Below are 24,057 nucleotides of genomic sequence, written 5' to 3'. Positions count from 1 at the left end.
AAGATGCTCATTTACTCTGCGCCGTAACGACAACGGCATGCATGCACATGTGCACGAGCGAGTAAGATTATAGAACCACACCTTTGTGCACAAGCATTTGGATAAACATCTTAACAGTTGCAGGTACGTGTATATACACATGCGTGCACATTCATTTGCACAGACTGGGGGAATAATACCACTAGAGACGCCAGACAACAGCTCCCAGGCATCTCCTAGCACCTGAAGTGCTGCTGTTCTTCTTATCCAATGTGTTTTGACTGCAACAATGATGTCTGAACATGGAAAATAACACCATATCCCACTGTGTTTTTAAATACCTTACAAACATAACAATTAATGACTCAGAGCCCCAAGACATCTGGCCAACAGGTCCAACAAGACTGAATAAAATATCTCATTCTTTAATATATTATTCTGTGGCTATGTACTGTAATACTGGTTTTAAAGATGTTTTAATCCAGGAAATATGCATTAGTAATTTATCTTTCATAGAAATAACAAATATACAAGTGTGTTGCATATGTGGTGACAGGATGCAGTGATAATATATACAACATACGCAAGACATACGTGTGTCACGGTGCATCTCTCAAAGCATACTGCTCAAGGAGCGGGTTTACGTCGACTTAACTGCTATTAGTGGAGCATTATAAAATGTGTGTGTGTGTGTGTGTGTGTGTGTGTGTGTAGCCAGGGCCCAAGGACTGCAGCAATGTGTGGGCTGTTGGGGTGGGGTTAATGAGCTGTTCTATGACCTCTGTCACCCCACAGGATCGCCTCAGGGAGACAGACTGAGACAAACAAGAAGACAGGGTGACAACAAGCCAGTGGTTGCAGTCTACCACTGGACTTCAGGGACAGATCAGGTTTAAAATAGGACGAGTGGCTTCAGATCAATAGATATATCTGCACACATGGCCATAAGCGGAGAGTGAATAGCCTTTGGAAGCTTTACTACATACACCGCTCTGTATGTCAGCTGGAACTGTGTCTAGACAGGAAATACTTCATCCGTAATTTATGATTTGCATGAAAAAATGGCCGCAAATGTGTTCATGTTGAGCCATCAGGGGAAATGTGGACATTAACTTGGTCTTTGCTGTGAATAGGGTGAGTGTGTGAGCCGAAGAATGAATGCAAGGGGAAGCGACACACTCACACACACTACTGTTGTGTCAGCGTTTGCCAATCCCTGCATCATAACAGGGGTAATACTGCCACCTTCTGGTCAGCGCAGGGAACTAATTTGTCACTCGTGAACTGACTACAGTGATAGAAAATACAAAACAAACCACATTTTAAAAATGTTGAGATGTCTTCCGTCGCACCAGTTATAATTAAGATACAATTATATACACAAAAATTCTGCAACCATTGTTTTTAATAGAAAGATTTTATATTCTTAAACCAGACAACCAGATGCCAGACACTTTTGGATATATTAAAAAAAGAACAAAAACAAAACAAAACAAAAATGACACAAAATGGAATTATATGGTTTAGACTGTGTGGATTTAGTGGTCTCATACACAATACAATTTCTTTTCGTCACCAAAAAGTGCAAATTCTCCCAAAAAATATCACCTATACTCATCCAAACACCCCCTACCCCCTGCAGCTTCAAACAAATATGGACTGATAGACCGCTTTGCTGAGAAAAAATAAAATAAAATCCTTGTGATGAGGAAGGGATTATTCCAAAAGCAAATCCACACAGAATCATGTAGGACAGAAAACGGCTGCTGCACTGTGTGTGTTGACGGGCTGGATGATGTTGCACTTTCTGGCCACACTCAGTTCAATTAGTGAATCCACAGCAGGTATTCTGCCTTTGGGATATACTTGTTGTGGCACACAGAGTGTATCAGCGTGGGAGGGGAGGGGGAAGCGGCGCAGGGGTATCTAACAAGCATTAAAGTTTGAACTCAGACAGAAGTGGAGCAACAGTTTCCTGGTTAAGGTGACTCTGTGTGCATTCACAATTACATGTCCAGATTGGAGAACTGGGACATATTCCACTATTTTAAATGTACATCAGAAAAAGTTCTTTAAAGAATTACCATAATAATCACAGTTACAAATCAATCTATTATAAATAGTAGCCTATTTCTTTTTGCACCAAAGTTAAATCATTTACTGAACTAGAAATTTATTGAATGCTTATTATGGTCAATATCATTCTTTCCATGCTACTGCAATAATCTTGATTTGACATAGATGTTAAGGCCAAATAAATTTCTGTTCTGATTTGCAAAAGTGCATGATGGTCATTTGGCCATTTCATCCATCCCCCATAATCATTTAAGCTCTATATGGATACCAGATCCAGCCTTTAACTGCACAGACAGGGCGTTATTGCAGACAAAGAGATTCTGCAGTGGATACAACACTGCATGTTTAACATTCAGCACAGCTAGCCTTCTCAGAAAGCTTTGCGACTGTTATACAGGTTTCTTTTCCAAGAAAAGGAGTCTCCCAAAATGAGCTCAAATGACCTTTCTCCCAACAAGATCTGAGACAGTAAGCAGACAGCAGGTAGTGGGGAGATCCATCCTATGCCCCCTCCTACCATTGTGTGACTATGCAATAAGCTGCATATAATAGTCGGGATGGTGGTAGTACAACAGAGATGTGTTTGTTTATGTTCAGATGGCGTGGTAGCTCAGACCACCTTTAATCCAGATACCAAATATTCAAGTTTTTAAGTTTTTTTTCATTTTCAACATATTATCATTATTATTTTTTTTTTTGCATTTAAATAATCGTTTGCACTGAGAAGACAAAACAAATAAGACATCAACAGGAACAACAAATTAATAACAATAGTGATAACCTTAAAATAAAAGCACAAAAAATTCAGGATGGCCTTTTCGCAAAGTGCTTTTGTTACAATCGCAGAAGCTGAAAAAAAAGGCAGTTGGATAGCGGTACACTAGGGGCCTTCCGAGCTGTCTGTCTAAATGTCTGTCTGTCACACAGTAGAAGAATAGTGACACTAGACAGACTGACTGAAAGAGCCAACGGCAAAATGTTGACCATTTCTTCCTGCCGTCTCCAGCTCAATTCCTTTACACCTGCCATAAAACTCCAAAGTGGGAATCACAGTATGAAGTTAAGGAATGTATCCTAAAATTGGTTTAGGTGACTGAAAACTGAAACTGTGTTTTCCTCCAGACATTATCCAATCCTCTCTTTCCCTCCTTTCTCTCCTGCTGATTCTCCTGCTGAGGGTGTGTGATCTTTGATCAAAGGCCAGTCAGCAGCAAAGATGTAGACTCTTGAGTCCGGAGAGAAGAAAAGCGAGGGGAGAAGAAACCAAGGGAGCATCCAACTCCCTGCCTCTGTGCTTTTCCAAACCCATTTCTTTTCAAAAATGTTACAGTCCAACTAATAAGACTGAATCTCCAGTGGCCTCCTTCCCTCCAACAAACAGTTCACTGGATCAATATCAGATGGAAAATTATACATTTAACTTTAATAACTTGACAATGAGGGAACTGCTCCTGCTTTTATCATTCTGGGAACTATTATGTTGAATATTGGTACGGACAACAAAGGCAAAGACGCAAGTAAGTAAGTTGGGGGGGTGATCAGACATAACTACAAACTGAGCAGACATTGAAACCAATGCATAGCAGTGTATTTTCCACCTGAGAAGTACTTACATAGAGACAAGAGAGATCAGCAACATTCTCTTTGTTGCAGTACAGCAGTGTGAAATCTGTGGTGACCTCCTTTGTGTTACAATTCTTATCGTATTGTGGTCATGCAATTCCTACCAGCTTAGAGGACCAACACTGAACCATTGCTCAGCAAATAGTCCGTCACCCGGGCGTTCTAAACTCATCCCTGAAAACAACATCCAGCCTTCCCCTACCACCCGTATTTAATCCTCCTCCCTGTATGCCAACCTTTGTATCCCCAGAGACTGAGAAAAACTCCAAGTGCAAACTGTCCCCACTTGGCTGAGAGCAGCCAACAGACAGCAGGCTGCCTCTCTGAAGGACCCAGGGCTGTCTGTGCAAGTGCCAGAGCCACGCTGCGCATAGTGCCATACTGCATATGCTGCGCTCAGCTTGCTGTGCATCAAGAGCCTAATGGAAAACACAAAAAAATCAGGTGTGTAGCAAAATGATGAAGCAAAGCAAACAGTCCCCCCCTCTGCCGTCACGAATAATAACAGTCACTCTGTCCTGCTTCAGCTGATTATTTACAGTTATTGTAATCATAGTTGTTGGTAATTCTGTATGCCCTTCTACGATAGATAGATTCACCAAAAACCTTTGATAACAGCGTAGGAAAAAGCATCAAGGTCAATTTTTGAAAACATTTTCAATGAAGTTCTGAGACTGTCTCTGTGTGGGCTGCGTCAGAGTGACCTTGGTCTGGGGCTGAGGCTGAGGACGCACCAGTTGTGGAGCCATAGAGGCTGATAGAGACATTGCTCTGATGTAGTGGCTAGTACAGAGATGTTAGGAATTCATTCAAGTAAGCTTAAACAGCTAAATGGTCAATTACACAACCAATCCGACTGACTTTTACAATTTGGTCTTAAGATATGGGTGGAAAATGAGAGCAAAGTAAAAAAAAACAGGAGAATGTGTGAGTTTTGTCTGTCCCCATCCACTTAAGGCACACTGAGGCTCGTGATGTTGCATTGTCCACCTGGTGGGAATGAGCCTCAGCCCCAGACTGCACAATACAACTGCAGGAATATAAAAACAATTCGTTTAGTTCTCAAGGGCCATGACTTCCCAGTCTGCTTCAGTTAGAAAACATTTCAATTAAGTTCAAAATGTAACTGAAATCATCCAATTCAGCAATGATCAAAACAACAGTGTCAAACAATAGTTTTCATTAACATTTCAAAATATTATGCATTATTTCACTGAACATGAAAAAAACATTGATAAATCCTATCTCTCAATTTAAAGAAAGTTGGAATCAATATCTCTGGCACCTGCACACATTAAATCTCAACCATTAAAACAGGACCAACTCAAATGGTTTCTGAGTGGCTTTGCTACTTTTTAAGTGCCTAAATGTTGTATATTTGGAATATTTTTAAGATAAATAGCATGATTTGCTGTTTTCACACCGTTTATAGTTTCCATTAGAAGTTACATCCAGAATCTCTTTTCAAGAGCCTTCAGTTTGAACAGTAAAACTCCATTAATCCAACATCAGATTGGTAGCTTAAAATGTCCAATGACTTGAATACAAGTCATTTTTTCTCCTTTGGTATTTGTCGTTGTCGTTGGATGGCTCCATATTTCTTTATATTCTGTACATGATTATTTCCATGGAGGGGTTGGATGGACTCCTTATGAAACCATTGAGTATTAACCACACTGCTCTGTGCTCATGGAAACTCGCAGGCCTTTCTGAGGTCTCCTGCCCTTCTCCCATAAGCAGGACAAGGACATTTAACATTAGTGCAAACTTTTGCTCTCTCAGCTAAAGCACCATTTCCAGTGCTATCAGGCTTTATATCCATAACCCCACCCAAGCACCCATTTACCCCACCCTCCTGGCACAGCAACCCAGAACCACGCGCCCACCCCCACTCATGCACACACACACACACACACACACACACACGCACGCACGCACACACACACGCGTACAGCTGTGTGAAATTGTTAGAAAAAAAAAATAGCTGTAGCACAACACATTATTTTAAGAAAAATTTGTGAAGACAGACAGAAAAACTATACATCCTTAAAACTCTGATTCTATTGTCCACAAGGATAAAAAGAGAAAGAGAAAGCAAACTCAAGTAAATATCTGTAAGACTCCACACACCTCTCTGCATATGTATTCAAGAGGAGGGCATCTGTGTGTGGCTTAGTCAGGGAGGCCCAGTCTGGATAAATTATGGACATAATTTTCTCTAGTCTACAGTAGACTAAGATTGAGGGCAAAAAGCTTTGGTTAATCAACAAACAACTAAGACATTTGGGGGAATTATTGAGGTCCAGCAAAATATATGTTTAAGATGGCTCACAGGTCTCAACAGATACATATTCTGCCACAATAAGACTACCTGGGTGGAAGGACTCCATCTCAAGTACCACTATACATAAATATCCAAATCCAGGTTGACATGCCTACCTTACATTGGTCTGCTCCTGGGAGTCAAACTGTGAAGCACTAAACCCATCTTCATCATAACAGAGAAGCAGAAATAGACACTTAAACTATCAAGACCTGGCCAGCCCCTAACAATGACCAACAAGAGTAAACGAAGAGTTCTGTAAATCTGCACCAAGAGAGCTCGGAAGTAAACAAGCAACTATCCGGTGAGTTGTTTAACAATATGGTAGTTTTGCTTCTGTGGTATACCGTGGACCTATTATCACTGCGGTTCCTCGGAGAACATGTGTAGTTATGAGAGTAGCTGGTGAACAGATGGGGTAGACACGAAGTTTGTTTATCCAAGCTTGTCCTGAGACCCTCCAGCCTGCCAGCCAGCAATGCATGCTTGTGCACACAAGAAATGTGTGCGCACACGCAACCCTTTTTTCTTCATCTGTCTCCTCCTTCTACCCCCTTTCTTAATGTTAAGGCATAAAGATAACTCGCTTGATGTTTTTTTTTTTTTTTAACTAACTTCAAGTGCAATCAGCTACATGGATTAATTCTATGTTCCGATTCCCAAAAGGTTGCTTGCACCTCTTTTTTAGATGTGAACTCATTCGCATATTTCCGTTGTTGGTTTGTTTGGGTGTTTTTTTTCCCCTCTCTCTCTCTCTCTCTCTCTCTCTCTCTCTCTTTGGCAACTTGTCATCAAAACCAGAACAAAACCAGTGAAGGAGCTCTACTTCACCACCACAGACTGAAAAAGGGAAGGACTGATCTAATTCTGAACTGGTTTGTACCCGCTTTGTTAAAAAAAGTGTCCTCCTCAATGACAAAGTGCATTCAAAACCTGCCTCTTTCTAGTTAACTTGCAAAAGGGACTTATCGTTGGACCACAGCAGATGCACTGCAGAAATGATGGAATGATGTCGAGGGAGGGCTGAACCGCGTTCTATTTCAAAAGCTCAATGTGATTCGTTGGAAAATTACACTGGATTGGAGGACAACACACGTATTGGATATTTTAAGACTAACAAATCCAGATGCATGGAGTCACTGACAATATTCGAACAGATATGTCAGCCCTGGTATTTTCCTTCTCTACAGAATACTTGGACTCAATGAGCATGAGTGTGTGTGAGAGAGAGACAGAGGAAGTGCATTGGGGCTGGCAGCTCAGGGTGCATGTTTGAACAGGCTGTGGCTGACTCTCACAGTGATGATGTGGCCAGAGGGACCCTGGCTGCCATGCACACACATGCACACACATGCACACATGCACACATACATGTAAACACACTCACGCACTAAACTGCCAGCACCAGGCATCCTAACCACAGTAACACCATACTCTAATATAATAATATCCCCTCCAGGCTGGTTCAGGGGCATTAGAGGACTACAGAGGGAGAGAGAGGGAGAGGAAAGGCCTGATCTGATCCCCTCCTGCCTGTAAACGTGGCTGAGCTGGGGGAGATTATATTTTGGAATGCAACAGAAATTGTGAGATCCCCCTCCCCTTCCCTTGTTCCCCTCCCCCCGTCAACCAGCTGCAGCTGCGCTCCTATTTGGCTTCCCAACTTCGACAGGTATTTATTGCTCTCTTCATCATACAGGTTGCCTCACGGTTGTGTGGTCCCAAGGGCAAAACGATTGGAATAAGCGTGATACATAAACCTCCTCTCACTCCCTCCCCAACACAAGCCCACTTCCTTTAAATATACCTCTCTCTCGCTCTGTTGGATATCTTTAGTAAAGCTGTGCAAACATAGAAAAAAGGTGCTCATCTATCATTTCTTCGTACTCTTTGTCACTCTCTCACTTGGCCTCCCTGCCATTCCTTTAACCTGCAATTGGTTAAATGCTACCCGCGCCTTGTCACACAAGGACAGATTCCGAAAAACTGCACAAAGTTAAGCACATTCATTCAATCGACCTCCTCATCCTTTGGGCAGGAACTATACATCTCAAGTGTTAAGTTTAGGACAAATGGGTGATTCAATGTGTTTTTTGTTTCTTTAAACATTCATACAGTTTTTTCGTTCACCCACAAGTTTCACTCTGTGAGAAATATGACATCAAGCCTAAGAGGAAAAACCCGATTGGTAAGTACACCTCAGCATTAAGAGGGGACCAATGTCATATCACCACCTGCTGTATATACATGTATACAATTATAAAGTGTCAAGTACCCGAAGCAGTCAACAAAAAGGAACAACACAAAATTTAAGACAAATCAAAAGTGAAAACAGAAATGCTAAAATTGCAGAGTTTTGAGGGATAAGAGGCAATGTAGTCAAGCCAACAGATACTTTGACGATGGTAGTGCTTTAACAACACGAACTCTCCACCCCTCATTTTCCCTAGTCCTGCAATTGATGAGCCCCCATTAAAGTGGATTTGACTCAACATGAATTTGTTTTTCAATAAGACAAACCATAGATTTTTAAAATTCAATTTATAGAGTAAGTAACACTTCAATCAAACCCTTGTCTGATTCTTTCTGGAACATTTAGAGAAGAAAAACTGTTGCATCAAAACTGTGGTGAGTTTTCCTTGCATATGCCATAATGTGGCAATGTTGTTTCTATGGTAACTGTACATTTCAGACCTGCTAAAGAATAGAAAAAGAGTTGTTTTCACTGGGAGGATTTGTCCTCGCTTCACCCGTACAGCAGCCAGAAGGTGTTTGACAGACACCTTGCTTAGAGCTCGAAGGCTGTGAGGACAAAACCAATAAAAATCTAAATCAACTGCATAGTTGCTCAATTTCTTTGTATCTATTATACATTTGCCTAAGCACATATGCCAATGTATAAAACCCCTAATATTATAAAGAAAGAAATGGCCCAGAAAGCGGACATCATGGGTGTGTGATTTGAAGCGCTCTTTGCTCTTAAACAGATAAACCGACTCAAGTGCCTGCAAGTCAATCTGTTTCCCAAAGTAAAAGGACAAAGAAATACAAAGATTAGATTTTTGTGACACCCTGATTTGGTTTATAGAGGAATAGTTAGTTGTTTCGTTTTTTTTAAGTTTGCCTTTGTGTGTTTCTTCTCCTCTGTTCACTCGCCTGTCTCACAGGCAGTGCAGAGTGACTATGGTGTCCAGCAGTGTCCTTGTTGCCCCTGCAGTCTCAGGGCCCTGCCTCTCCTGCCAACTCCTGCAGCTGAGGACTGTGTGCATGGGCTTCAGCACCCCCTCCCATTTCCGCCTCTGAGGTTGCCTCAGAACGCCGCCGTCCCCTGATGGTACGAGGCCCAGGGCCTGTGTCGGAGCTGGGGTTCAGCAGGCCCAGGGGGGGCTCAAGAAGCCCTGGCTCCCGCACTCGAGGCTTTCGGCCTCGCCGAGAGGGGATCCCGTTGCAGCCGTCCTTCTTGAGGTGGCGGTGCAAGTGATCTGAGCGCACGAAAGTCTTAAAGCAGCTAGAGCACTGATAGGGTCGCAGGCCGGTGTGTACGCGCATGTGGTTCTTCAGGTCGTAGTTGTGAGCAAAGGCAGCTCCACATTGTGTACACAGGTAAGGCTTCTCTCCTGTATGCTTCCGCATATGAACCTTGAGCTTGTCCTGCCTGGGAGGGAGAAAAATAAACAATCACAATCAATACACAAAGTAAAAAAATGTAATGCACAAGAAGACATCTGCATACACTCAGGATACCCAGTATCAGGTTTTCCTTTCAGTCAGTTGCTTACGTTCAGGCTATCTAATGTCATGCACAAAATACATAATTAACCTTAAGCATTATACATTTTCACATTAACCAGTAGCCATCTTGATATACTTTGGATGGCATTAGTACCTATTTAATAGCTGTCTTTTGGCTCTCCTCCAATAGAATTATTTTTGCAGCCGGACCAGCTGAGGAGAAGCAATAAACATTTACATCTTTATCTATGTAATTGCACACAAGAGCTCAGCTGTGGTCTGACAAGAAAGCTCAACATTCAGATGGCATTTTTATGGTTCCTGTTCTTTTCTTTGAGGAGGAAACCATGATGGATTGCAAAAATGCTTGTTTTTTTGTGAATAAAAAAAAAATAACTAAACTGCAGATGTACATTTCCAAAATAATAATAAAAAAAACCTTGATGTGAATTGTTGAAGTTGTCAATTTAGACACCCAATTCTATGCCTGTAAGCTGAATTTTGTACAAGAGTAGGTGTCACTTCCATACAAGTCATTTGCCATTATGGGAGACTCAATTTTCAATATATGAGTTCTAACAGTTACGCTTTGTTTCAAAACATAACAAAATTGGAGTTGACTTCTCTCAATCTAATATAATTTCACTATGTCCTGGAGCCATTTTTACTTTGCATTGATACGACGTCCACTAAACTTTATCAGCCTGCCTTGGCCTTTATCTAACTCTGTCTGTCGGTCCCTCCCTTCCCCCTCTTGCCCTTACTATCTCTCTCGCTCCCAAGCTCTTAAATTGTCTAACCCCTCAGCATCCAGGGCAGAGGGCTTCTCAATAAACAATTCTAGTGAAAAGAACTCTATTGGGACACACACATACACTTTCCATGTAAGTGGATTAGCTGTGATACGAGCAACGAAACCACTCCAGCCATTATAGGTCTGTACAGACTGTGACCCAAATATAAAAATTCTAACAAACATATATAGTTGAGGTTAAACAGACAATCGCACGCACACACTGGCTGTAGACTAGGAACAAAGTGGTAAACTGACAGAGGTGAATTATTTAAAGGACAGGAGTGATTTATAACTGTGCAAGGCACACTCTTAACCCCGATCAAACAGGATTAAGATTACAATACCCCTTCCCTCTGCCATCGAATTTAGCTAGAAGGCAAGTTCGAATTGGTCTTCCCCACCTGCCATGCCAGCAGAGTATCTGGGTATTTCTAGCCCACTGCATCTATTTCCAGCACCAGTCCACTGATTAATTAATTAAAGGAATGATTTCAAGGAAAATGCAGGACTCCGAAATACAGGAAAACCATTTGCACTCATGTCTCCTGCTGGAGACTAGCCATATTTATCTGAGCGGCACATGGCAGATTTCATTAGAGAGGTAAAGGAGTGACAAAGAGGAAGGGGGTGGTGTAATTACACTGCTGTGGGCAATAATCAGCATAACCAGAGATCAAAAGTTCAAATTACTGCATTGGAGAACATAGAGCACCATTCAGGGCCTGTGATCCCCCTCTGTATCAGAGCATAGCACTTTATAGCAGCCCTCCACTAGATAACACTGCCATGGCACAGCCTTCTTTTATAGGACCCCTACGCTGAAATTCCAGGACTTTGCTATGAAGACTGTCATAATAAAACAAACTTTTATAATCATCTGACCCCACGCTCAGAGCTAGAATATTCAGCTCATCATTCTGATTGGCTAAGGACTCAGACCACAATCAAGGTAAACATTACACGGCACTGCTTTCTTAATGCAAAGCTAAGTTAGTTAGCGCTAATACTCCTACTCTTGGCTTTATGGTGTTTCCCTTTGCTGGGTGGTTTGTCGACAGCGCCAAGTCCAAAGCTATTAGTACATGTGACATGGGGTAGTCACTTCATTAATTGGGCTTACCTTGTAAAGCGCACTTTGCAGATGGCGCATTCATAGGGTTTCTCTCCCGTGTGCGTTCGGATGTGGCGGGGTAGCTTGCCTGCTCCTTGAATGACCTTGGAGCATATGGGGCACTTCTGGAAGGCCTTAGAGCGCATCTTCCTCTCGCCACCACTTCCTCCTCCACCCCCACTGCCTCTCTCTCCAACAACCCTTTCTCCTCTAACTCTGTCTTGGCCTGTACTGGCCCTTGATAACCAGAGCGGTGGCACTCCCTGTGTCACAGCAACAGGATTTGTATCCTCTTGCTGCGTGCTGTTAAAATAATTCAAGTAAAATTCCATGTCTGGGTCGTCCCCATCTCCTGGTTCCTCCCCGGTTGTTGCACGCTCCTTTTGCCTCCCGATGGAGTCCATCATCTGCTGCAGAAGGGCACTAGCTGAACCCCGTTCCCTCTCTCTCACCATTGCCTCCCTACCCCCATCCTCAACTTCTGGCTCCAGGTGCCTAGGGTCAGCAGGGACGTAAAAGTGCCCATTTTGGGCAGTAGGGTAGTAGGACGACCCCAGGCTTGCTCCGTTTCTCTGCACCGCCTCTCCATCCTCCTCTTCCTCTTCATCTTCGTCCTCTTCCTCTGGTTCTTGTGTTGGAGCTTGGGCCAAGGCGAGGGCCAAGGGAGAGTAGTACTCACCAGGAGCCCCATTACTGGGGCCATTGCCGTGGTTAAAGTGCAGGTGTGTAGGCAGGTCCCTGAGCTCTGGGGTGCTGCAGCTGCTGCTCCAGTGTGCCCCCCTCTGGAAGTACTCCAGGTACTCCCGGGCCCGCACCCGGTTCCCCTGCTCCTTGCCACCTCTGCCCTTTCCCTCCTCATCTTCATCTTCATCTCTTCGCTCATTGCCCGCCTAGTGAAAAATGATGGGGAGCAAAAAGAGCAATTGAAGAAGAAAATTTAATTCAAGATAAGTTTGTGCAAGGGATAGAAAATGAGAGATGGAAGGACAAAATCAAAATACAAAAGAACACGGTAAATTCTTGAATCAAATTCTTTCAAGTACATCAGCTAAGGGGAAGGCTGAGTACGGAGACTTATATTTACATGTGATCAGCATGGGCAGATTGCTATCTGAGTATCCTGGATGCACACCCAAGGGCACAGTATGCTCATGGGTACATGTATGTGCAATGCGAATATAAAACCTAATTGGAAGAACACGTCACTAACTGCTGTGTGTATAAAAACAATACAGCAAACCAGAGCCCCACGTACACTTTCACATTCACCAAATTCTAAAAAAGTGTCTGTGTTGTGGTCTTTAACAGTTGCTCGGAGAATAAAATATTTGCTAAAGGCAACATTAAAGCACAAAGTGCAATGTTACACTCATTAAAAATCCAGCAGGCTGTGAAGTTTTTTTGTGATTATGAAAGTAAAGTATCACATGATGGAGTGAAATATGTATTTAGACACACCATATCACAGCTATACTTGAAGGTGTTGAAGTGTAGCTGCAAAATGCTGCGTCTGTAGTCTGTGAGCAAGCCCACTGACCATCCACACATGCCATTGGCTCAGAATGAGTAAGTGCTGAACTAACCCAAGGCTGTGGGCGTGTGTTTGGCATAGTGAGAGAGACTGATAAAGGCCATGATGTAAGCCTGACTATGCCGACTATTTAATGAAAGGGATGGTATAATGACCAGAAACCTCATTCCATAAGTACTTGAACCAGAATAACTAGATAACTTTTGAATTATTCCAGTTCCACAACATATGAGCTACCTTATATGAGATGATTTTGTTCTGGCACTAACTGAATTCAGCACTTGGAGTATGTTGTTAATGGTGTTGTTAAAGACATAGCAGATCATATATCTCAAAACTTAGATGCAACTTAACACATGCCAACATGAGATCAATAATGATATTGTACCGGCGGGGAGAGCACTTTGGTGTCCAGCAGATGTGTACAGACGTCCTGGACGGGTGAGATCTCCAGGAGGTGTGCAGCGGCAAGGATGTCAGCCACACTGCTGTGACTAACTGTCAATGTGGCTGTGTAGGCAAAGTCCAGCAATGCTCCCAGAGCCTCTGCTGCCACAAAGTCGATGTTGTAGATATTCTGTTGGTCAGCAGCAGCCCCTGAGGTGAAGAGCTTGTGGAAGTATGAGCTACAGGACGCCAGGACAGAGCGGTGAGCTGGGAATTCCCGGTCCTGAGTAACCAGGAGCACATCACAAAGCAGGCCGCTGAGCCGCTGCTTGTTCAGGCTGCCCAGGATGTCTGCGCTGTGCTCAGGGAAAGGGATCCCCACAGGGCCTTCCTCTGCTTCTCCTGCCCCTCCTCTTCCTCCTCCACCCCCGCCGCCTGCTGTCCCTCTGAGCCGCCTTCCACCCCTCCCACCGGCTCCTGACGACATCTTCCACCAGCCTGCCGCCGAGCCGCCTAGCACAGCCCCCACCCGTGTATCCGTCCTGCCGTCTGTCCGTCTGCCCTTCTGAAGAGAAAAGAGTGGGATAGAGGAATGGGATGAGAGACAAAGATAAATATGAAATACCACAGTCAATTCATGGCAGACTTTAAGGAAAGAGATAGAAGTGAATAATGCTGTTCAGTTAGGAACACACCAAAACGCTTCAGAACACACCCAGTACACAAGATCAAAGTTCCACATAGTACATAGTTTAAATCTAAAATCTTAAGAAGAAGGTGCGAGTGGACAGTTTATAACATACACGAGTAGACAAAATAAACAGAAACTGTCACAAAATTTTGAAAGTTGGGTTATACCAAAAAAAAAAAAAAAAAACTAGCCTGATGGCAAAAGTCACTTTATTATGGTAAAATCTGTTTTAAACTAAAAGTCTCGTAGAATTATATGGAAAACAGAAAATATACAACAATGAGAGAAAACTGTAACAACAGTATAGGGTGTTATAAAACAAGTCAGTGGTCCGCAACCTAATACGACTCAACTCCCAACTTTGCTCACGATGTTGACATTCGATAACAATTTAAAATTATATCATTCCGCTCAATCCTCTATACTACATCCTTACTTACTTATTGACTGAGTCTCCTAATAAAATGTAAACTTTAGTTTGGATGGAATTTTGTATTTTATATAGAGTCAGCATTCTCAAATTCCCCCCATTATTTCTTACATCAAGAAGGTACTAATTTAAATTAAGAAAGCTTGGAATGGGAACAATTTACATTTGCCACATGTTTGACAAGTTTGTTTTGTGAAGGATACTTCATATGAGGAAACCCCCCAAAAAAGAAGAAGAAGAAGAAAAAAAAAATCAGCCATTACAAATTAATTCAAACATTTCAGTCCTTTTTACTGTATCCATGTGCTCCTCATTATATCTGCCTCCAATTGATTTGAAAGGAACTTCACTGTCTGTACAGATTTACTAGAAAATTGCTCAATTACACAAGAGTGTTAATTTCCAATAATTTCGTTTTCTGATGGCAGTGAATATAAGTGGCATTTGGCTAGGCTTTCCGCCACCATGAGTGGGTGAATAACCGAAGGATGGTGTTAATGACTATATATTTGTGTGCAGGTAGGCCAGTTTCCTTGTGTATATGCCTACATCTACAGGGTGTGTGTACATGCACTAGAGCGGGAAATCATGCAAGAGGTCGTGCAGGACAAACAGACAGAGGGCAGTGGGAATCAGGGTGCATGCTGGGAGATGTACTGTGCTGCTTGTGTCAGTCGAGAGCCACAGGAGAGGCAGGGAGGCTGGGGGGCCGCCAGCGCGGACCCTGTAGAAGAACTCCATGGGAGGAGGAAAAGGACATGAAACAAGCAGCAAGGGAACCGTATTAAAAAGGGAGGTTTTCAATCCAGTCTGAGCTGGTTACCCCACCCTGTACTATGTGCCAAGTTTCAGGAAAGGCTGTCCCCTCGCTCACGTGTGGGGGGAGATTAAAATGATCGACTGAAGCCGGCACAGTTGGAGGGGGGTTTCGACAGAACAAGCCATCCTCGATTTCTCTTACTAACACACTCGCACACAAACAAATACTGTAGCATCACAGAGACATCAATAACGTGTGAAATACACGTGGACATGAGCACATATAGGACATCCATCCCCTCCAACCCTGCTACCCCCTTCTCCATCTGCCAGGCTGTCACAGCAGGGGATGAGGTTAAGGGTGGGGGTGGGGGTTAAGGGTACGTTGAGTGAGTTGCTCTCAAGTAGAACAAGACATTTAAATAACATTCCTGCAGACCTGCCCACCTGGTATATTTGTGTGCTGCACCTCACTAACAAACCTGCCTAACCTGGCTGCCTCTCCTCTTTCATGGGTGTTCACCTGTGTTCACCTCTCCTTTTCTCTTCTCTCTTCTCCGTTGTAAACAACAACGCCTATCTGCTTCCACACCTTGAGATCTGGTGACATATCAGCATTTGGTAAGGCCTTTAAAAAAATAGACATTTGCTGGGAGGAGATAGGAGAGCGGACATTTTCTTCGTCATCTTATGAAACTGTTAATAATTATTTCATTTAAGGCAAAGTGGTAAGGTATGGTAAGGAGATTGCTTAAATTAAAGTTTGTACAGTCAAGTAACAGACTATTTCAGATTACTGTTTGTTTGATCAATGGTAAAAGTGGCTGCACCACATCTTTCCCTTTACTGTCCATCACCTTAGCTCAATTAAATTTTGATAGGCAGCTGACCACAAAGCAAATGCAAACACTGCCAATGTCATTCACAATGCTCTGATGAAAACTGTCCAGCATGGCATGTGCAAATTTTATTACCCAACCCCTCATCTGAATATGCTGAGAGAGGGCAGGGCAAAGACAGAGATATGGCACAGGAGTGAGAGGGAGGGAGCAGAGTGCAGTGGAGATGGAAGAAAGAGCAAGAGAAAGGGCAAACACATGGCGACAGGTCATGTGCTTCGCAGGTGGAAATAGATCTCTGTGAGTCCATCCAGACCCAAGCCAACCTGCTTTTCACTAACACAGACACACAGCACCTGCAGTAGACCAGCCATTGCTGCAAGCTTGTGTAGTGCGTTATCCCCAGGACACACAGCTGACCCTGGGTCACGGCTTTGTGGGTAAAGACGCTGAGCTGAGAGGAGATAAAACACACACACACAGTTACCTGGTGTGACCTGCATGCACGCATGCACAAGCACCAACCTGATTGTCCCAACAAAGCATAGAGGGACAACTACTACTCCGCATGCAGGAGCCACCTGTCCCTGACTAACCCGCAAAGAGCACTAAGAAACAGGAAACAGTACAACAAACCTGATCCTGACACCTCCTCATGGCTTGAAACATTCCTTATCACTAATTCATGCCCATGGGTGACAAGGCCCGCAGCCCAGCACAAAGCAGCGCAGCAGCTATCCGTGTCCCTGGCGTTCCACTTCCAGGGAAGGGCTTTCTCTCAGTGCCCTGTCCATGAGCACTCAGGCCTGCTTTGCAAGTCAAACAACCGCCCTAACACAGTGCCTATCCATCCTATCTCCGCCCTCATCACCTGCATCTTATCCATAACATCACTCTACCCCTTCCCATATATCCACACACAGCTGGAACAGATATGAAAGTTAGACTGCAGGGGCAAAACAACCAACAACAGCCTTCTGTTTAGCTGTTTCGTCAGTTGACTATGCTGAGCGTGTGTCCATAATATCTATGCCAAGATAGTCACACCCAATTTGCTTGTCATTCACAGACAAATACGTTGACATCAGGCTGTGCTAGTAAAAGCAGTTTCATTTTGCTTAAGATGCACTGCAAAATTTCCACTCTCAAAGTATCTCTCTCTTTGGCTGACACATACCAGTCATTCCTAAATACAAAGGAACAAACTGTTAACCCTGTGCAACCTCTGATGTTTTCTAACTAGACAAGGTGAAGACTTCATACATTCAGTAGCTTATGTTCCATCTGAGTACTTTGTATATTTACCACCCAGAATTGTTTGGGTTAAGATTAGAGTACAAGGGAAACACAACAGCTAAGCCAGAACCAAAAACAAATGAAGTTGCTTGATATTTGACAGTAAGATGACCAATTTGGCTGGACCTGTGCTTTTGTCTGTGCTTGTGTTCCCATTTTACCTTTTCCAATCTTTCTATTTCTACTGGTCTCCATGCCAGCAAGCCTGCCTAGCCTGCAAGGCAATCACTTCCATTAGGTCAAGAAAGTTCAAGGTTGGACCAAGATGACCGTGCAAGATTATCAAAATGGGCAGGGGGCAGGAGTTCCTAGGAAAAGTGGGTTTTGAACAAGTGCCACTGTCAAGTGAGTCACTTCTTCCAGTAGTGAAAGGAAACCTGATTGGTCATATTGGGAGCAAAGCAGGAAGAGAGCAAGGGGACTGATAAAACTGAAGTTGCAAGGGTTGGTCTGAGCCTGGCAGCTTTCACTAGAAACTAACCAGGAAGTGCTGCCAAAATACAGACACAAAGCCAGTGAAAAGGTAGTGGGCGAGGCAGGGCGTTAAACTCTCAAGCTCGCTCATAACTCCTGAGTGCAGGGTGGCCTAAGAATCTGGCTCAGATGTCAATGATAAACTCAAGGGATCTCATTCAGTTACCTGGTGTAACCTGCTTCAATACGTGGAAAGGTAACCGCCCATAAGTTGGGCAATGTTAATGTGAGGAAGCTGGCAGGGGGTTTTATGGTGTCCTTATAAAGGTTTGAGTTTTGTGGTGCCAGGAGGAAGAGTGAAATTGGTAGCAAATAACTTATGAAAGTCCCAAAAATGTTCTAAAATTGTCTGAATTTTGTTTTCTTTATTGTTTGTAACAATTAAAGACACAGTGATTAAATTCTGTATTGAATTTCAAAAAGGTTTTTTCTTATTGATGTTACGTTGTTGGGATAGGGATATATTGTATCAATGGAGGGTGTTCAACTAAACTAAAAAGCACTAAAATGACAACATCAGAGATCATTAAATTAGTGTTCAGACAACATATAGACATATAGGGGCTAAGCAGTTGTCTCAGCCTGAATTTAAATAAGATATTTTACAGATTAGTATTGTTTTTATATTGTATTGTCTCTTTAGATCACTGCATATAGAGAAAAACAACTGAGTGATAACTTTATGTAAAATAAATCCATTCATTCATTTTATGTTAGCTCTTTAGAGTATTAAATCAACAGGCTGTATTTTTGTCTTTCATTTCTAATTTCAATGTGAAGCCACGAGTCTTATAAAATATTTTGAGCAGTAGCAGTTTTCAAACTCCAGTGTAATAAAACCACATCCACAGTCTGAGTTCCTTTTAGCTTGAGTAACATCCCCTGATACTGCCATACTGCCAACCAGGAAATGTAACAAAACCTCTAGTACGTCTCCAGAAGCAGCATTACTCCCCAGTGCAGCTTCGTCCAGCAAAACCTAAGCTGGCCACTTGGTCAGTCCATAGGCCCAATGTGTCCTGGCTGCAGCACTCTGTGCATGCGCAGCCCAACAGGGAAAGAGGACTTCCTGTGAGTCTGTGGCAAGCGTGTAACAGAACCCGCTCTGTTATCAGATGACCAGCTCTCTGCTTGCTTGCTCTCTCCCTGTCCCTACTGTCTGACCCCCTCTCTCGCTGCCTCTCTCTTCCTCTCATCTGTCGCTCTCATCTCATCATTGCTCCATCTCTGTCTCACACTTTACTGCACAGTACCCACCACACCACCCACTTCCCCTTTCCACTGCTGAGGAGGCAAAGCAGCATAGACCCACCCACCCTCCCATGTCTCACTATCCCATAATGCAAACCACCCATCTCCTCTTCTGTTTCATCCTGAACCAATTCACTAGATAAACATGCAGGCAGTGTCATATTGGTCATATCCCCCTGTAGATCAGTTGGCCTTTCTGCTCAATTAAAAGTTGCCTCTGGTTTGTAGTCCTTTGTTAATATAAGAGCTAATTTGCGTGGGTTTTTTTTAACAGTACAATATCAAAATTAAAAAACTCTCCATTAAATCAGACATCTAAAAGTGTCATAGAACTCAAAAGAGTGAAAATTTAAGTCTAGCTTTACCCCAACTCTGAAAAAACAAAACAAAAGCAAAAAATATCCTAGCCTCTTACTCCTCTACTTTAATTAATCAGGTTGTATTGGCCTCTCCATAATAAATGTCCCAGAAGAGAACAGAAGAAGCCCCTTTACTCCCCCTAGACTTCAGCACAACAACAGAAAAACAACAGAGAGGGGTCTGTCTGTCTGCCTAGTCAGGCTGGGAGCTGTGGTATACTGAACAGCTGACCAGGAGAGCCGAACATTAGAGGGGAGCGAAGCTGCATTTACCAGGGAAGAGACTGATGAACGTCTTGAAAATGAAAAGTATGAAAAACGTATGTGCATGCAAACATAAAGAAACAGAAAAGCAGTAGAGAAATGATGTGGTTAGGTATGAAGTACAAAAAACAAAACAAAAAAGGAAAAAAACAAAAACAAAAAACACCATATCAACCACAATACATAATATCACCACATCAAAATATCTTTGAACAAACATAATGACTATTACATGTAGAGTATTGTATGCAGCCAACATTTCACTCTAAAATAAAGCCTCAAACTGCCACGGCGACATCACGCAACCTGTCTTCTCCGTCTGTCTGAACCTGCTAGTTTCAGGCCATAGTGGTGTAGGCACAAACATACAGGAATATCAAACTGTACTCAGCCTCACCGCCAAATTGATGGGTGGTGTCTTGGACCTGCCCACAGCCACTGAAGTCCCCTGCAATTCCCCTGGAGTCTATTGTTGGTAACACAGACGCAGAAGCACACACACACAAAAACACATATGGCGTCCTAGGTTAACCTCTTGCTGGAATTTATTTGAACCAACCACATTTTTCTTTACCATCTAGCAAGTGGCGATAGAGGATAATATCAGGCCAATAGTTACTGTGTCTAATATGTTCTGTGGCATTGGCTGGATAAAAAATGCCATCAGGGTTGTCTGTTGCCACCTTCCAAGAAGCATTTCAAACACTTTCCCAGAGTTTGGGCGTCTTCATGTACTGTGTTCTTCATGTACCCTCACCATGCCCACATATTTAAAAAAACAAGTTCAACAAGTATGGAAAGCCAAAACTTATGCATCTGGTTATTGAACAAAGCAGTTACAGTTCCTGTAAAGTCTTTAAACTATGAGTGGCAAGCAAGCAACATGACAGGCAAGATTAAAATCTACTCTTGACAAGATGCTGGTGAAGGGGTGGGGGCCTGTAAGCGGACTGGGAAAAAAAAAACATGTCATGAGATTGACTGGTGTGAGTAACTGAGAAAAACTGTCATCAACCAGGAAACACGCAAGTTCACCAGCTTAGTGCACAAATATTAGGTGGTATTTTAATAAAGCATAGACACGGCCCAGGCAGCTTAGCCAGCCAGTGAAGTCTAGTTGTCAGGATTTGTTGTATATTCGTCCCTTCACAAGGAAGACAGTTCACTTACTGAGGTTTTTCAAATAAACTATTACTCAATACTCTACCTATACACTATCAGATACCAGCATGATCGCTCTGCTATGGCCTAGAAAATATTTGATGCAGTGGTTTTTGTGGAATTACTTCAGCACCCCAAAGAAGCAGTAATACAGGATGTGAAACTGTCTTCATCTTTTCATTCTACTAATAATAGCACCAGTGCCATTTAATCACAGCAGTAGATGAAAGCATAAAAGAATTCTGGACCCTAATAGGATGACGACAACACAGATGCACAACGAGTTTACATGCCCGTGAAAAGTTTGCCCAATGTGGACACAAAATTTTAAGACAACAGCTATTTATTTGAGTAATGTGCTGTGTAGCACCTTGCACTCAACACTGACCTATATGCCATTCCCTCCTTTATCTGCAAGTGGGTCAAGAACTCTGAACTCTATCAAACCCCAGCTCTCTCACTCTCCTTGACACACAGGACGATATGGTCTTTATTTCCTCTTTTTGCCTCTCTTCTCCTCTCAGTCATAGTCTGAAGACACAGTGTGTGTGTGTAAGTGGATGTTTTTGGCATGCTTACCAAATAGGCAGAAATGTTTCCCGGGACCTATCTGCCTCCCCTGCCTGTCAGCCAGCTCTGCTGCCTCCGTCTTTGGGCAGGGCTAGAGCCTTAGCAGACAGGAAACTTACGAGTGGCCCTAGTCATACAGGCAAGCCCTTGCCTGATCCCCACAAACAGACACCTAACCACCCCCCCCCCCCCCCTCTATTTTCAGACCACAACTCTGCTCCGCATCCCCTGTTGTCATTGGCTTAACAGCTGCTCACTCACCACACCTCCTTCTTGGGATAGGCTGGCGGCTGTTCACTTTTCTGGATGGCCAAGGGCAAGGCACTCTGGGATATAGAGTTCTGAAACCTCATTTGACCTGCTTTACAGTCCTTGCTGTGGACTACGAGTCCCAGCTCTCTGTGCCCTCACCACCCCCACTATCTCCAAGCCTGCTCTAACGTAAGCACTCAGGGCTGAATTATACACTACAGTATGTTGCTAGCAGGCTGCCAGGTATTAAAGTGCAGACCAGCCATCAAACAGGGCCGCGCTTCGTCAGAAAAAAAATAAAAAAAAAAACATTTTAGCCTCAACTGTCACAGCAGTAAGTAAAGATCAGAGGTGGATTCTCTTATAAGCTCACATTTGAGTGACATTTCAGACACAATCAAAACTCCTGACCTATATTATGAGTTATTCCTATTCCAAACAGTCCAATGCCACTACAACATGCTCTGCGCGCATAGCACCCAACTTGTCCCACACTGAACAATTCAATCGCCCCTGTCCCAAAAAGTTGTTGCGATTGCTTCTACCTTGTCCAATGGAATTATTTTTGGTTCCTGCTTCTCCTCGTTCGGTACCCCCCACCCTCTCTCGAAAGCCCCCACCTCCCTCCTCCTTCTCCTCCTCCTCTAAGTGCTTCCACCTGCCTGAAAAGTTAATGCCTTGAACACATCCAATAAACTTTATCTCAAGATTCCCCAGAGGTAAAGAGCAATAGAGAGGAAGTACTTTAGGAGGATTAAAAAAAGAGGAACCTTGACTGGGGACTACTGCTGCGACCCACCTCTCCTCTCCGGCCAACCCCCCCACCCTGCTCTCCTTTCTGTCCCCCTCCCTCATTCCTCCCTCTCCTCCCTCTCCTCCTCTGCCCTGCTCCCCTCTGGTCGGCAGGCCCAGGGCAGACAGCGCGGGGATGGCAGGGTGCCTTTAGCTCACCTGCGATGGCCGTGGTGGTGCTTATTGTGGGTTAGCTCAGCCCTCTCCTCTCCGCCTCTCTGGAGCTCTCTCTCTCTCCCTCTCACTGTTGTGCAGCTTAAAGCCCCGTATGCGCTAAACAAGCAGCAGCAGATCAACTCAATTCCCTTCCTGGTTTCTGGAGGGCAAAGAGGTCCCTCCCTTTCTCTCTCTCTCTCTCTCACTCTCTCTCCCTCTCTCTTAAAGAAACAGCATTCGCCCTTCATCTCCCCCTCCTCCCTCTATGAAGCAAAAGTAAAGTGGAAATTTTTTTGCGCTCATAAGTGGACAGTTGTCAAAGTCATAAACTCAATCAGAGATGACACAAATCATTAACCCATACCCTCCCACTTTGTGGTTTCACACTGAATGTCAGTCTGTGTTTCTCTCTCCGGTCACTTAGATGTCTTGTTTTAAGGTAAAACTGAGTTGCAAGACTTTTGTCTCTTCTCACATGCCTCATCCCTCTGTGCTCCTTTCCTTTTCTATGTGAGTCAAGTCACACCCACCCATCCTCTCGCCTGAGGTCATGGTGTCCCACCCCAAAAGCAAGCCATGGCACATTCAAGCACATACAGTAGGGGCTGCCAGCAACCCCCTTGATATGCTCTCTGGCTTGGCCTTGTCTCTACATAATAGTTGCCAGGCTCCAACAGGTGAGGTATCACAGAAGACATTACAAATTCAAAGAGTGCCTTATCCTCGGTTGGGAATCGCAAGTCCCTATGTGTAAATTTACAGCTCATGCACTTGATGTTGCGCCACTTCCAACCGCCCACCGCACGCCCCCTCAGTGAACGCAAGCCAGCCATTGTGCCACGGAGTGGGATGGAGCACAAGATGTATTCAATGATTCCATTGCACCATAAACAATCTCAGCACACCTCTAAATGCACCTTAAAGTCAATTACTTCATGAACACACATACGTATAAATTTATACACTGCGTTCTGCCAGTCTCATAGGAGGTGCGTCCCACTTGACACTGGCTTGACACTGCACAGATAACCTTGCAGGGCAATCATTTGGTTCTTTGGCAGGGAGAGACAGTGACACTACCTGTAACTAGAGGGCAGTGTTCAGCACTGTCTGTGTAGGCATAAGGGGGTTAAAGGTTCCAGACTTCTTTAGGACACATTAATTTTGGCATTTGGGATTTTGCTTCCAACGCGTTTTAAAAAATT

At 43.6% G+C, this 24,057-nt stretch overlaps 1 protein-coding gene across 4 annotated transcripts; it reads right to left on the bottom strand.

Annotated features, from left to right (window-relative positions):
* Window positions 1-1,369: 1,369 nt before the first annotated feature.
* Window positions 1,370-22,992, bottom strand: zbtb7a (zinc finger and BTB domain containing 7a). Of its 4 annotated transcripts, XM_029500092.1 has the most exons (5): window positions 22,856-22,971; window positions 20,319-20,387; window positions 13,560-14,123; window positions 11,650-12,530; window positions 1,370-9,656 (listed from the first exon to the last, which is right to left on the bottom strand). In XM_029500092.1, the coding sequence occupies exons 3-5, from the start codon at window positions 14,043-14,045 to the stop codon at window positions 9,221-9,223; spliced, it is 1,803 nt and encodes a 600-aa protein (XP_029355952.1). In that variant the 5' UTR covers window positions 14,046-14,123; window positions 20,319-20,387; window positions 22,856-22,971; the 3' UTR covers window positions 1,370-9,220. The 4 variants fall into 4 exon arrangements, with proteins under 4 accessions (XP_029355952.1, XP_029355950.1, XP_029355953.1 ...); XM_029500090.1 differs by lacking the exon at window positions 20,319-20,387 and having other exon boundaries at window positions 22,856-22,992; XM_029500093.1 differs by lacking the exons at window positions 20,319-20,387; window positions 22,856-22,971 and adding an exon at window positions 21,662-21,681.
* Window positions 22,993-24,057: the final 1,065 nt, after the last annotated feature.

This window comes from Echeneis naucrates, chromosome 4 (genome assembly GCF_900963305.1).
Source record: "Echeneis naucrates chromosome 4, fEcheNa1.1, whole genome shotgun sequence".
Taxonomy (NCBI): domain Eukaryota; kingdom Metazoa; phylum Chordata; class Actinopteri; order Carangiformes; family Echeneidae; genus Echeneis; species Echeneis naucrates.
This window is presented reverse-complemented; position numbering and strand designations above follow the sequence as displayed.

Excerpts from the sequence above, each read along its gene's own strand:
- zbtb7a (XM_029500089.1), bottom strand. The coding sequence starts at position 16,946 with ATGTTTCAAGCCATGAGGAGGTGTCAGGATCAG. Across the intron at positions 14,124-16,913 it reads TGAGGAGGTGTCAGGATCAG|AAGGGCAGACGGACAGACGG; the intron begins GTTTGTTGTACT and ends TTTTCTCTTCAG. Across the intron at positions 9,657-11,649 it reads TGCAAAGTGCGCTTTACAAG|GCAGGACAAGCTCAAGGTTC; the intron begins GTAAGCCCAATT and ends TCTCCCTCCCAG.